The sequence below is a fragment of the Myotis myotis genome, unplaced genomic scaffold (genome assembly GCF_014108235.1).
Source record: "Myotis myotis isolate mMyoMyo1 unplaced genomic scaffold, mMyoMyo1.p scaffold_m19_p_8, whole genome shotgun sequence".
Taxonomy (NCBI): Eukaryota; Metazoa; Chordata; class Mammalia; order Chiroptera; family Vespertilionidae; genus Myotis; species Myotis myotis.
This window is the reverse complement of record NW_023416390.1, coordinates 9395283-9410272: the sequence shown is the minus strand read 5'-3', so window position 1 is coordinate 9410272 and position 14990 is coordinate 9395283. Positions and strand designations below refer to the sequence as shown.

Sequence of the window (14990 nt, the reverse complement as noted above, 5' to 3'; positions counted from 1 at the left end):
TATTAGCAGAGACCCTAGAGATAATCTTGCTAGTCTCCTAACAACACTCCCCTCCCCCATCCATCTTCAGGAAACTGAGGCTCAAAAAGGTTGTTACATGATCAAGGTCACATAACTAAGAAGCAGAGCCAGAATAAAACTCCTGTCTCCCATCAAAATGCCCTACTGCCACCCTTTACTCGTACTATGGTAAATGTGTTATGTAACACTCTATTTCTGTAGTTTCTGTACAGTTTTGGACTAGTAGTTGGTGAATACAGCACATTAAGAAAAGTATCAAATCCAGAAAAATACAGAGTAATAAATATAGGTGGGGAAGTGTTGGAAATGTAGGTATCTATACCACAGGTATAAAGATAGATACATTTTTCTTATTCTAATTTATGCCTTACTATTTTCTGCCACATAACAGTAAATGCTGCCATTTTATAGTTGATTATATTGCTGGGGATTTATTTAAATGCAAAAATAAACCCAATGAAATGGCTTCGATCAGTGTTTCTAGCTATTTTAAAGTAATTTTTGAATCAGCCAGCTTTCACAGTCACCTAAGTAGCAGGTTAATTGTATTGCACAATGGAGGATTGCAAAGTAAAGATTAAATTTAATCCCATTAATTTCTAATGTCAAAAGAGATTGAACCTTCCTTTGTGCTTAGAGCTGATAGATAAAAGCAACATTTCCTTATGTGACTAAAAAGATTTGTATTCATAATGGAATGGTGACCGTCATGTTATTCAAAGTGTATATACAATGTAAAATGTTTTAAATGTGGTAGTCTCAGCTATATAAGCTCAATATTTTCAACCTATATTCTAACATTCCACTTAGTAGCTTTAAATTAATTATAATTATTTATTAGACACTGGAATACTGAAAATAACTTTTCTCAGATTGATTAGTTTGCACTATATTTATGAATATTTTAATGAAATGGGGTGTTTTTCCTACCTCACTTTTTGAGGTGTGTTATGGGTCCATTTTTGAGTACTTTAATTGTTGACAATCATTTGTCTCATTTAATTCTCTGCATGTTCATTTGTAAATTAAAAAAAAATTAGTATGTGTCTTTAGGGGATAGCACACTATTTGTACAAACACTGGCAAGGAGATCCCTCTGTTTCTGATTTTTTCTTTTTCTATTTGTGTTTCTGATTTTGGATTGCAAAGTAAATTTTGTTTTATGTTGTTTTGTTTTTTTAATATATTTTATTAATTTTTTACTGAGAGGAAGGGAGAGAGATAGTTAGGAACATCGATCAGCTGCCTCCTGCACACCCAGTACTGGGGATGTGCCCACAACCAAGGTACATACCCTTGACCGGAATCTAACCTGGGACCCTTCAGTCTGCAGGTCGACGCTCTATCCACTGAGCCAAACCAGTTAGGGCATTATGTTGTTGTTTTTTAAATCAGTATTTCACTTAAGTATTTATTTTTCAGTTTAAAAATGTTGAATAGGTCATGCCAATGGCTGGAAAACCTATACGAATTTTAGATCAGCTTTTCTATACTATGGCTATGTTAAATAGTCTAAACATGATACTTTTTATCTTTCAAGTTGAATGATTATTGTCATGTTTTAAACCACCAAGTTGGTTGCGACCATTATTTGTAATACTTTAATTTTTTCTAAAGTGCTTTTTCAGAAATAAGTTGTTTGAAAAACTAGATATTATTAATAACTGAAACTCTAAATATTAGCTTATTTGCCAGATTATAAGAAGATGAGATGCAGTGTAAAATTGTTAACAGTGCAAGTAAAATCATAATGAGTTACTAGATTGATACACTTTTCCATTGCCAATGTGTTCATGTTTATTAATGTAAGACATACATTTTAGTATTACCTGTGTTATATACCTAATGAGTATATCATATTGGCATTGAACATACTTAGAAAATCATATTCATAGAATCATCCAATGTGTATTTAAATTATACTAGATTTTTGATGGTGCCAGAAATTTGTGTGGTGATCCTAAGCCATGAGAATTAGAGGAGTCATCATCACCAAAACTTACCCTGCCTTATAGGCACATTTCTTCTAAATCTGACCATAAAACCACAAAATTTTGCTAACTTTAATCTCCAGTATTTGTGTACTCTTAGCCATTGGTCACATGACAAATTTATACATGAGCAGACAGTTCAGGACAGATGTTAGCAGAAAGCTAGGAATGATGTGAAATAACCTGGCAGCACAGTACAGAAATGTAAGTTCTATGTTTTCCTTTTGGATTTTTGAGAAAATGTTTACAAATTAAGGCACATTCAGATGTCTGCTATTATGCTATTATGTTTAATATAGATTTTACCCAAATAATTAGAATTAGGTGTGGCTTAAAGTATAAATGAATCTTTTAAAAAATAATTGTGTATCTGGAAGTAAGTTAAGTAAATCATTTTTAAAAAATTTTTTATTTTCAAAGCGAAATGAACTTAGTTGGGTAGTCCATCCCCAACTTCATAATTGATATCAATCTGGTTTGTTGTATTTGAGTGTCCACAGCTTAGTGTTAATGATATGAGATGAAATTCTTTATGTCTTCATTGGTTACAAAATTTACCAAAGAAAATGTGTCAGCCAAATATAATTTTTAAAGTACCTGTTAAGGAATGAGGCTACTTTAACATGAAGGACTGCTTTCTAGCCCTGGGAGAAATAGATATTAAATTATTCTTTCATCTGGAACATAGATATACAGTAGTATCTGCAAGATTCTACTTGAGGTTTTCTTATTGTTAGTAAAATGTCAACATTTACACTTCCAGCAAAAGTACCAGTTACAGGTTAAGTCCAAATATTGCTGTGGCACATTTTCATGTCTCCTTAACTCAAATAAAGGATTCTATTTCCTCAATATTGAATAAAAAAGGGGGCAGGTTCTTAAAATTAGTATATTGTATGATATTGTGACTTTTAAAAAATAAAATTGAGGGGAAAGTTATGGAAATGCACCTTTCAAATGGGCAATGGCAATTATTTTTAGTATGATATGGGTTAAATTGGCAAGTTTACATAATTTATGTACTTGATCACTGGGTATATTTTTTTCTTTGCAGAAAAACATGATTGTGTTATGAAAAGCTAAAATACTCTTTTTAAAAAAATGTATAGACCAATAAGAACTAAAAGATTTACTTAAACTATTAAAGAGTGATCTTTTTGTGAAAAATATGAAATGTAATTGTATATTAACTGATGTTCCAAATAGGTTCTATGTATTATAATTTTTCATATCAGGTGGTAGTTGAAAGTAATGAATGTATTAATCTTTTCCAGCTATCTGGGAAAGAGGAAGTTGGCTTTCTAAGAATTATTAATATAGGTTTGTGGGTTTTATCATCCAAACTGAATTGAGAGATAATGTTCAATGCTCCATGTGTTTTAAAATATTCGTAATAAGTACATCAACTGCTTTATAATGAAGCTTTTATTCTAAAAATTATGCTGGCTTTACAGTCAGTTTAAGTGGTTAAGTGAAACGGTATTTATGGCAGATGAGTTTCCCCATAATTGGCTCTCCTGAGCTACAGTTTCTGAAGGTTTTCCTACTTGAGCATTATGTAGTCTGATCTCTGTCAAAATGGACAAGTAAAAAGAAAATATCCCACTTTCACATGTTTGCTTCATAAAAGGTTATGGAATGTACATATAGATCAGCTCTTCTCCCCGCACCCCCTTTTCATTTTTTTAACCCAGCGTCAACCTATGGCTTGGTATAAACTTCCCAAGTATTCAGAGAATAAGTAGTGCTGGTGAAAATTTAAATAGGATAGGCATGAAGAAAATATGATCTCTACTGACTGATGTTCTTTCAACCTAGGACTAGTGAAATCCTTCATTTTTTTTCAGCTGAAAAAAAACCAACCCTGCACATTTAAGATCATATTTATTGGTGCATGTAAGCCATTATCTTAACTGTTTTACTGAACCGGTTAATATTGTTGATTGTTGAAATGTGAAATGTAGACACTGTTGACCTGTAAATATCTGCCAGAGATGAAAAAATATTTTAAGGTATTGTAAATAAAGTTGTATAAAATTCATTATTAGTCTGCAATGCAGAAACATGTAAGATGTTAAATATTGTGTTTCTTAAGAGATGTGTAATTTTTCCCTAGTTGTATCTAGTTACATTAAGAATGTAAATTTTCTTTTGTACAGTAAAAATACTGCTTTATTTGGCTTTAGACTGGATTTCTCTGAGTTAATTTTATATCTTACCTAAATTTCATACCTTAAAATGATCTTTCATTGCATTATTTTATTGTATGCTTGAACCTTTTATGACACCCTATTAAGTTAAGGCAGTTTATGAAATTAAGGCAATATATAAAACTACATACAGCACCATAAAATAAGAGTGAACATGAAGGCAGAAGTAAAATTAATACATGTATGTTACTGTTGAGATAAAAGTTTATCTCTGAGCAGAGAGAAGTAAGATTATGTGACTTTTGGTATCCTTAAAAAAAATCAGTTTCTCAGATGAAGCACACTGTTTCTAGTAGTGAAATGTCAGGAAGTTTCCTTTCGTGGGTCCTTATAAAGAGCTGTTGGTTTAGTACTAGAGGCCTAAACCCCTTTGGTGGGCGAACAATCCTTTCACAGGGGTCGCCTAAGACCATCCTGCATATCAGATATTTACATTACGATCCATAACAGCAGCAACAATTCAGTTATGAAGTAGCAACGAAAATAATTTTCTGGTTGGGTCACAACATGAGGAACTGTATTTAAAGGGCCAGAAGGTTGAGAACCACTGCCTTAATCCAAAACCACTTATGGGCTAGCAGTTCCAGAAGAGGAAGGTATAATGCAACTCAGGAGCCTTATGTTTTCCTTTCTCCTCGGCTCCGGATCTGCGTTAGGAAAGATGAGAGTCACTGACAGTTTCAGTTGTTTCCTTTTATTCAAAACTAGTGACCTGGTGCACGGATCCGTGCACATTGTAAGGAAATTAATTAGAAGTTGGCCGGCTGGACGGGACTGGGCGAGATGGGCCGGCCAAGGAGGGACTGCGGAAGGTTGGACACACCCTGGAGCCAACCTTCTGCAGTCCCTCCTTGGCCAGCCACACCTAGGGCGGTGCCATGGCTCGAAGGGCATCTGCAGAGTGAGCCTGTCCCTCTGGCAGGTGGGGCCCCTTGGCCTGGCCTGCAGGGGTGAGGCCAAAACCGGCTCTCCCACATCCCCTGAGGGGTTCCCGTGTGCGAGAGGGCACTCTGCAAAGTTGCTGTCGTACAGCGTGTGGAATGCAAACACAAGCGTGCAGTAAGTAAACCAGAATCAGGGCTGACAGTGCCCCAGCAATAACATAACCCACGGCTGAAGGTGGGATCGCGTGGCCCTGCGAGGAACTGGGCTCCCTCCTCTCTGGTTCACGGTGGGTCACCAGAGAACCGCCACTGCCCAGTCACTGCAGCGCAGCAGCAGCAGCTCCTGCATTGAGCGTCTGCCCCCTGGTGGTCAGTGTGTGGTCAGGTACTGGCCAATCGGCCAGTGGGATGGTCACTTTGCCTTTTGTATATATAGATGTTATACTTGCTCATCTTGAAAACCTCAGGAAATATAAAGTACAAAAGAAAACATCATTAAAATATAATAACATAGTGAATAACCCTGCCCAGTGCTTGGTTGGAGCGTCACCAGTGCACGGAAGGGTCGCAGGTTCCATTCCCGCCCCGGGTTGGAGCGTGTACGGGTCAGCGGATCCATGCATCTCTCTCTCCTTCCCTCCCTTCCACTTTCTAAAAATCAAAGGGGGAAAAAATAATCCTCGGGCTAGGATTAACACCAAAAAACCACACAAGAGAAACAAAAACACATACTTTTTTTTAAAAAAAAACGGGAATTCATTCTTACTATATTTTTCCTAAAAAAACAACACCGTATCTAGAGAAATCAATGAACACTTTTAAGATTCTCTCTGGGCAGAGAAACCGCTAAACGCGGACCTCCTGGGAACCAGCCTGCACTCCCGCCCCCTCTCGCTCCCTCCCCGCCCCCGGAAACGGAAAAATGAAGGAAAGGCCCCGCCCCGCGCGTGCGGATTAGTTTCCCTCAGGTTTCTTGGTGGGCGGGGCCCCCAGGTCGGCGCCGGGTGGCCAGCAGAGCCGTCGCTCTCGGCCGGTCCCGCTTCCTATTGGTTCCCCGGAGCCCCGCCCCCGGAGCAGGGCGGGAGATTCGGTGTGTCCCAGCGGCGCTCCCTCCCCCGCCAGGGTCTGGGGGTTTGGTCTGGACCCTGCGACCCGGCTCCGGCTCCTCGTACCCGAATTCTGCCTCCCCCTCGGCCGAAGCCGCCTTCCCCGCCGCGACCCCCGCAGCGGGGCAGCGTCCGGCGGGCGCGAGGCGGCCGAGCCGCGCCGGCGGAGACACGGTGCGTGGTGGGCGCCGTGCAGCCCGCCTTCCTCCCGCTGAGCTCCCTGCTGGTGAGGTGAGTCCTGATGCGTCGGACGTGGGGCGCGGGTCCCCGGGTCTCCCCTCGGCACACGCGCCGGGGCCGCTGCGTCTCCCCCGTTTCTCTCCCAGGCTGTCCCAGCCCGCGGCCCCCGAGACCCCCGCTGGCGGAGCGCAGCCAACGGGTCGGCGGCGCGAGGCCCAGGCCGAGGTCCGTCAGCTCGTGTTGGGGTGACGGGCTCCCTGTGGGAAGACCGTTCGTCTGTCTGTCCGGCGGTGACAGGCCTCCTGTGCCAGGGCCGCCTGCGACCCACGTGCCTGGCGGTGGTAGAGGGAGGACTGCACGCAGTTGTATCCGTCAGGAGCGGAGTGGTGTCCGGGCGGAGGAGCGGCCCCGGGAGGCCGGCGGGACCGAGGTTTCGTCCCGGGACCGCCCTGCAGCGAACCCCCGTGGGGCGCCCCAGCTTGGAAGCGCGGAGTGAAGCCAGCGGGTCAGCGCTCGGCCGTGCAGGGGTGATAAGCCGGGCCCTTCGGTAGGGCTTTTGCAGGGAACCGATGTGGACGTATAACGTGTGGAACCATCACAGCTGAACTCCTAAGGCAGCGGTTCTCAACCTGTGGGTCGAGACCCCTTTGGCGGTGGAACGACCCTTTCACAGGGGTCGCCTAAGACCATCCTGCATATCAGATATTTACATGACGATTCATCACAGTAGCAACACTACAGTTATGAAGTAGCAACGAAAATAATTTTATGGTTGGGTCACAACATGAGGAACTGTATTTAAAGGGCCAGAGGTTGAGAACCACTGGACCTAAGGGAACCATCATAGCTGAACTCCTAGGGGAAGCAGCACAGCTGTCCCCCCTTAACCTGCAGATGGGGAGCGCGTGGCCCTGGCACAGCACCCCGTCCTCCTCTGTGCGGCACCTTCCAGCCAACCGCTCGGTAGGCTGCAGAGCCGTCCAAGAGATCTGCATGCTCAAGTGGGAGTTTAGAGTAAAAATAGCCACACACTGGAACGTTTAATGGGCATTTTCATACGCCCGGCACATGATTTCATTTAATAACCCCAACGTTGTCCAAACCACACAGTTACGAAGTGTGGAGTTAAGGTCAGAACCCGGGTTTATCTGATATTAAAATTGGTGCCTAACATTTATTTAACTCAGTTTACTCATCTGTAAATAAGGGGGGAATGATACACATTTTTTTTTTAACCTCAATGGACTTAATGATCTAGTATGCATGAAAGTGCCTAAAACAGTGCCTGGCAAATAGGCCCTCAAAAAAGCTTTATACAGATATAAAGAAATCGTAAGTTTATTTTATACAAATGTTACGTAGATGCGCTAAACTTTCTATACACCTGTGTTCTCATCATAAGCAATATCCTAGGTAGGTAGATGGACCAGAAGGATGTGTCAGCTGGCAGTGTTCACTAAATCATAGATGGAAAGACACTGGGGGATAGGGGAGGCTAGGGGACTGTCTAGGGCGGGGGGATAAAATGGACACATATGTAATACCCTTTGTAATATTTTAAGCAATAAAAAAAATAAAAAATAAAAATAAATAAATAAATAAATAAATCATAGATGAAGTGATGTCTTTATGCACAAAGCATAAACCTAATTGAGTTGCTGTGAGCATTAAATGAGAATACATAGAGAATATTCAAAACTGTGCCGAGCGCAGTATGTGCTCAAAATTCGGCCTCTTCCCTGTATCCACCCCCAATCCAGGTCTCAGTGACTAAGGTTTCCTGGCCAAAACGGTAATAGTCATTTTACCCGTCACTCTGCTGTCATTACAACTTTGACTTTGTAAGAACTGCATTTATCTGTTTAACTTGTTTGTTAAAACCCATCACCTTGAGAGAACCAAGATGGCGGCATAGGTTAACGCCGGAGATTGCTACCTTGAACAACCAAATCAAAACACACCTAAAAGACGGAACGGACATCATCCAGAACTACAGGAAGGCTGGCTGAGTGGAAATTCTACAACTAGGAGGAAAGAGAATATCATACCCAGACTCAGAGGAGGCGCAGTGCTGAAGTGAAATACTCAGGTACCTAGTGCGCGAGGAGTGGGCTGGCGGCGGAGGGCACGGTTGGTGCTTTCAATCGGGACGGAGTCTCAGATTCTGAGCTCCAGATCCGGGCGAGTCTCTAGGGACCCAGACTCAAACGGGAGAAGCGGGACTGTCTGGCTTCAGTCGGAACTCGAAGGCAGCTTTCTCTTCGAGGTTTGCAGCGGTTGCTGGGACTCTGTGAGGCAGAGCCCCTAGGGACGGAACTGAGAGCCGCCATAACTGCTCTCTCCGGCCCACCCTGTTGATCCCGAGCCCGAGCGACCCACCCACCCCGCCCAAGCCCTTCGCAGAGCCATTTGCCAGATAGCCTCAGGCAAAGGCTAGATTAGCACCTCCCTAGAGGACAGAAGTTTTCCCACTGCAGACACAGCTGATTCTCACAGCCAGCTGGCCTAGAGGTCAAATCCCCCTAGTATTAACTACAACAATCAAGGCTTAACTACAGGAGGACTGCACACAAAGACCACTAGGGGGTGCACCAAGAAAGCATAAAAAATGCGGAGACAAAGAAACAGGACAAAACTGTCAATGGAGGATATTCAGTTCAGAACCACACTTTTAAGGTCTCTCAAGAACTGTCTAGAAGCTGCTGATAAACTTAATGAGATCCTCAACAAATCTAATGAGACCCTCGATTTTATAATAAAGAACCAACTAGAAATTAAACATACACGGACTGAAATAACGAATATTATACAGACTCCCAACAGCAGACCAGAGGACCGCAAGAATCAAGGCAAAGATTTGAAATGCAAAGAAGCTAAAAACACCCAACCGGAAAAGCAAAATGAAAAAAGAATCCGAAAATACGAAGATAGTGTAAGGAGCCTCTGGGACAGCTTCAAGCATACCAACATCAGAATTATAGGGGTGCCAGAAGATGAGAGAGAGCAAGATATTGAAAACCTATTTGAAGAAATAATGACAGAAAACTTCCCCTACCGGCTGAAAGAAATAGACTTACAAGTCCAGGAAGCACGGAGAACCCCAAACCAAAGGAATCCAAAGAGGACCACACCAAGACACATCATAATTAAAATGCCAAGAGCAAAAGACAAAGAGAGACTCTTAAGAGCAGCAAGAGAAAGAAACACAGTTACCTACAAGGGAGTACCCATACGACTGTCAGCTGATTTCTCAACAGAAACTTTGCAGGCCAGAAGGGAGTGGCAAGAAATATTCAAAGTGATGAATACCAAGAACCTACAACCAAGATTACTTTATCCAGCAAAGCTATCATTCAGAACTGAAGGTCAGATAAAGAGCTTCACAGAAAAGGAAAAGCTAAAGGAGTTCATCACCACCAAACCAGTATTATATGAAATGCTGAAAGGTATCCTTTAAGAAGAGGAAGAAGAAGAAAAAGGTAAAGATACAAATTATGAACAACAAACATGCATCTATCAACAAGTGAATCTAAGAATCAAGTGAATAAATAATCTGGTGATCATAATAGAATCAGGGACATAGAAAGGGAATGGACTGACTATTCTTGGGTGGGGGGAAGGGGTGTGGGAGATGCGGGAAGAGACTGGACAAAAATCGTGTACCTATGGATGAGGACAGTGGGTGGGGAGTGAGGGCGGATGGTGGGGCAGGAACTGGGAGGAGGGGAGTTATGGGGGGAAAAAAGAGGAACAAATGTAATAATCTGAACAATAAAGATTTAATTAAGAAAAAAATAAATAAATAAATAAAAGACAAAAGCAATAAAAAATTATTGTCTACATCATAACTCTAATGCAGCAACTTCTGTGTATAGACTTCCAGAAGGTATTTTGAATCATTATTTTGTTGTATATAATTTTGAAGTTTTGAAATAAATGTTCACATCAAGCAATTAGGTGGTAATAATCAACAAGAGCCTCACCACTGTGGTAAAAAAACAACAACAAAAAACAAAAAAACAAAACCCATCACCTTGTTTGGTTGCTTTTGTTTTCCTATTAGCTGACGCTGGCTGAGTTCTTGTTTCAGTTACTGGTGACTGCACCTGAATTTTCCAGCTGCAGAATGTGTAATGCCTTTACAGGTAAGTCATTTAAGTGCTAGTTCCAACATTTAGTAAGTTGTCTGTCTCCATGCAAATAACTGACTCATGAGGGGTACAGTCAGTAGTTCCTCTTGTCAGGAGAAAAGATAAAAGTAGTATTTATAAGAGAGGGGGAAAAATCATTTTGGGGGTAAACTGATTAGCTTGCAGTTCATTGGAATCATTAATTAATATCAGGCTGTTGGTCTTAGAAGTTATGAAGCTAACTTTTGTCAGAGTAGCTAGAGTTGATTAATCTTTTGTCTGCCAAACTCAAGTTCAATGAAGAACTGACTATAAAATATTGGAAAGATTTATGGTTACTATTTAGTTACCAAGATACCTAGAAAGCCGTATTTATATTTGTAAAGTTGTTTGGTAAGAATGCAGTAATAATAAAGGGGGGTCTTGAGGGTTATTTGGTCCAGGCTTGGCTCACCAGTGAAATGTACAGACTTCTCTGAAGGGACTATATTAATTCCTAGAGAGCGGAAATTAAAATCCACCAATCTGTATTCTTTGGTTGCACATTTTCTAAACTCATGTGTTAACCATTCCCTTTCTGGTAATGCTATTTTGTACGTTGATTAATGCTTTCTTTATAGGCAGAATTGTTTTCCTGCTACTACATTTTAGTTGTCTTGATTGGATTTAGCCCTTTCCACATCCCAGGAACCACTTCCTCTTTTATCTTTCAGATGAAGCATTGAATTACCTATTATCAAAAACATAATAATAGCCAAGACTGGTTTGGCTCGGTGGATAGAGCGTCGGCCTGTGGACTGAAAGGTCCCCAGTTCGATTCCGGTCAAGGGCATGTACCTTGGTTGCGGGCACATCCCCAGTGGGAGGTGTGCAGGAGGCAGCTGGTCGATGTTTCTCTCTCATCGATGTTCTAACTCTCTATCCCTCTCCCTTCCTCTCTGTAAAAAATCAATAAAAATATATATATAAAAAAACAACACCATAATAATAACGCAATAATGCATAATATATTTTTCATACATAAAGACTTCAAAATGTTATACATATACATGTATTCATTATGTTAGTGTTTAATTTCTTTGGCTGTTGATCAGAATTTTTCATCTCTTTTGAGTGCTTTATTGCTTTTGTTTAGGTTGGCAATGATGAATAAATTGGAATTGAAGGAAGACAATGTGCTGGAGGTTCGGTTTGTGGGAGATGATGATGTTCTTAATCACATTCTTGATAGAGAAGGAGGTAATAAGTAATGGTTATAGATTATTTCACTTTTTAAAATATAGCACTCTATTTTGAAACTATAGCACAAAGTATTTAATCTAGTAAGATTGTAAAAAACTACTTTACTTTTTAGTTTACTCCTTTCAAACTTTATTGAAAATTAAAAATAAGCCGTATCTAATATGAAATGATCAGTAGTGATGATAATACACTTTCAAGGTTTTATTTTTTTTTAAACTTAGTTATATAAGTGGAAGAGTGGTCAGATTATATTTTTAACTAATTTGAAATAATTTCATAAAGCAAGTCACTTCACTGTTACCTTGATCTTCTTTAATTAAAGATAAAAATACTGAATTTATTCCCATCCTTTTAGTAATGACAATATAAGTAGTATAATTATTTTACTTATTTAAATGTAATGTTTAGAAAGAATTTGTACCTGTCATGTTCTAATTTCTTGGATGTTCTTATAGGAGCTAAATTAAAAAAGGAGCGACCTCAACTTTTGGTCAACACAAAAAAAATAATAAAGAAGCCGGAATATGATTTGAAGGAAGATGGCCGGGAAGTCTTAAAAGATAAGAACTATGTGGAAGTTTTAGGACGAGATGTTCAAGGTACTTGGGGAGAGAGGGAAATGTATACTTACAAATAGCCAAAATTGCTTTGCAGGATACAATAAAGTAGTTTGGCAGGCTAGGCAATGTGTGCCATATTATTTTTTTCCAAAAAAAAAATTTTTTTTTATTATAAATACACATAACATAAAATTTGCCATCTGTACTATTTTTAAGAGTACAGTTCAGTTGTATCGAATACATTCAAAATGTTGTGCTACAATCACCACCATCCATCTCCAGAACTCTTTTCATGTGGGTGCTATATTAATATGTTTCTCATGAGCAATGCATTGCTTCAGGTTTTTTCTCTGTAGTTGAAAAGGTGGGCAGTACTGAGTTTCTATTATAGGTATTTTCTCCACAGTTTTTTTTAAATTGATTTTTAGAGAGGGGAAGGGAGTGAGAGAGAGAAAGAGACACATCAGTCAGTTGCTTCTCACACATGCCCCAACCAGGGATTGAAGGATCATGGGTTCGATTCCCAGTTAAGGGCACATACTTGGTTTGCAAGGTGCGTGCAGGAGGCAGCCAATCATGTGTCTCTCTCTCATCCATGTTTCTCTCTCTTCCTCCCTCCCTTCCACTCTCTCTAAAAATCAGTGGAGCCTGGCTCAGTGGTTGAGTGTCGACCTATGAACGAGGAGGTCACACTTGGATTCCCAGTCAGGCAGGGCCCAAGTTGCAGGGTTGGCCCCCAGTAGGGTGCGTGCAGGAGGCAGTCAACCAATGATTCTCTCTCATCATTGATGTTTCTATCTCTCTGTCTCTCTCTCTTCCTCTCTGAAATCAATAAAAATAAAAAAGTAAAGTTAAAAAAAATAAAATTTATAAAAACAGTATCATAGCCTGTTGTGTATTTTTTTTATTTTAAAATATTTTATGTATATTATTAAACCTTTATGTAAGGTAGTGATGGGTACAAATTTAAGTTTTTAGTTAAAACTTTGTCCTTTTTTTCTGTTAATTAAATAAAATTTTTTCTAAATACATGTTGTATTTTCTTTCAGAATCTTTGAAAAATGGCTCTGCTACCGTTGGTGGGAATAAAGTTTATTCTTTTCAGAATAGGAAACACCCTGAAAAGATGGCTAAATTAGGTATGTTGATTTTTGTAATCACTATTCACCTTTTCTAAGAAGGTGTGTTTAACCACATTCCCCACTGCATTCCCTAAAGGAATGATGAGGGATGTCATTGTATGTTATTGAGCATACTTAAAGTTATTAGTTTTTGTTTTTATGTGTTCAGATGTCTTCTGTTCTCAGCTAGATTATAAGCTTCTAATAGTAGGAACCCTGTCTTCTTTTTCTTCCCACAACCTCTAGCATAGGTTCTTAACAAGGTTTTGTTCAGTAAGTGAGGCATATTCTGAATTTGTTACATAAGGGTTTTACACTATATATAGAAAACTATGTATATAAAAGTGTTGGGAATGTGCTCTTCTAACATTTTTTTACCCAGGTTACCATTTATACCAATTACACATGAATTACTGATTTTCAGAGAATAAAACATTAAAATTAAACTGTCAAAGAAAATAACATGTGAAAGCACTTTGAAAATTAAGGTGGTCCATAAGCATATGAAATTCTAGGAAGACAGTAAACCCTTGATTTTGCAGACCTCAATTTAACAGACTTCAGATTTAATGAACAAAATTTCCAGTCTATATCTCATATATGAAAATTAACACCCTGTTAGTTTTAAAATGCTTTTAACCAAGATTTGCTTATAATGAACAGGTTATATTTTTTGTTATTATTTCACTGTTATTTTTAACAAATTTTAGCGAATAGGTCATATGTTGGAGAAAACACTGTAGTAATTTTGCTGACATAAATAAATACTATACATCTACAACTATAGTCTACATATTGAAATCCAAGAATCACTGTTCATAAACAGTGTTCAGCAAATGATTTGCACGTGATCACACTGCTGCAGTCATTGATTCTGTTGTCCCAGACATTACTTTCTGCAGCAGTTTTAACAGTGCTGCAGATGTTCCCACATGCATTAAACAGCCCCAGCCGTGTATATTTGTTTATTTGCAGCGGCTGGTGAATCACACTTGCATTTAATAGACCTATTCAATATAAATTTAAAATTGTAGTAATATATATAGAAAACTTTTCTGTGACATTAAACTTCATATGTACTTAATTTTAATTATACATATGTGTCTACATAAGTAAAAACAGGTGAACTAACCAGTTTGTCAATTTTTTAACATGCACATTTGGAAAACCTCCTTTATTTATTGTATGACGGATTTTCGGCTTTAACAGACACCCCTTGCCTGAAAATTAGTTCATTATAATGAGGTTTTCCTGGTAAAATGTATCCTATATATATAAAAGCCTAAGTGATTGTGACCAGTCGCTATGATGTGCACTGACCACCAGGGGGCAGACGCTCAATGCAGGAGCTTCCCCCTGGTGGTCAGTGCGCTCCCACAGCCAACCTCCCGCTGCCAGCCTAACTCCTGCGGTCCCTCCCCCTGGCCGGCCTGATAGGCCCTGATGGCCGGCCAGGCCAAGGGACCCCACCCATGCATGAATTTGTGCACTGGGCCTCTAGTGATTGTATAAGAGGGTTTATAATCTATCATAAAGCACCAACGT

At 39.8% G+C, this 14990-nt stretch overlaps 1 protein-coding gene across 6 annotated transcripts in view; it reads left to right on the top strand.

Annotated features, from left to right (window-relative positions):
- Positions 1 to 6220: 6220 nt before the first annotated feature.
- Positions 6221 to 14990, top strand: part of ORC2 (origin recognition complex subunit 2) — a 29832-nt gene continuing 21062 nt past the window's right edge. The window contains exons 1-5 of one of the 6 annotated variants that reach the window (XM_036319620.1): positions 6221 to 6443; positions 10483 to 10537; positions 11658 to 11764; positions 12220 to 12363; positions 13374 to 13463. In XM_036319620.1, the coding sequence (XP_036175513.1) occupies positions 11665 to 11764; positions 12220 to 12363; positions 13374 to 13463 (334 nt within the window). In that variant the 5' untranslated portion in view covers positions 6221 to 6443; positions 10483 to 10537; positions 11658 to 11664. Of the gene's footprint in view, positions 6444 to 10455; positions 10538 to 11657; positions 11765 to 12219; positions 12364 to 13373; positions 13464 to 14990 lie in introns of all 6 variants that reach the window. The other 5 variants (XM_036319619.1, XR_004969361.1, XM_036319622.1 and 2 more) reach the window with 5 other exon arrangements.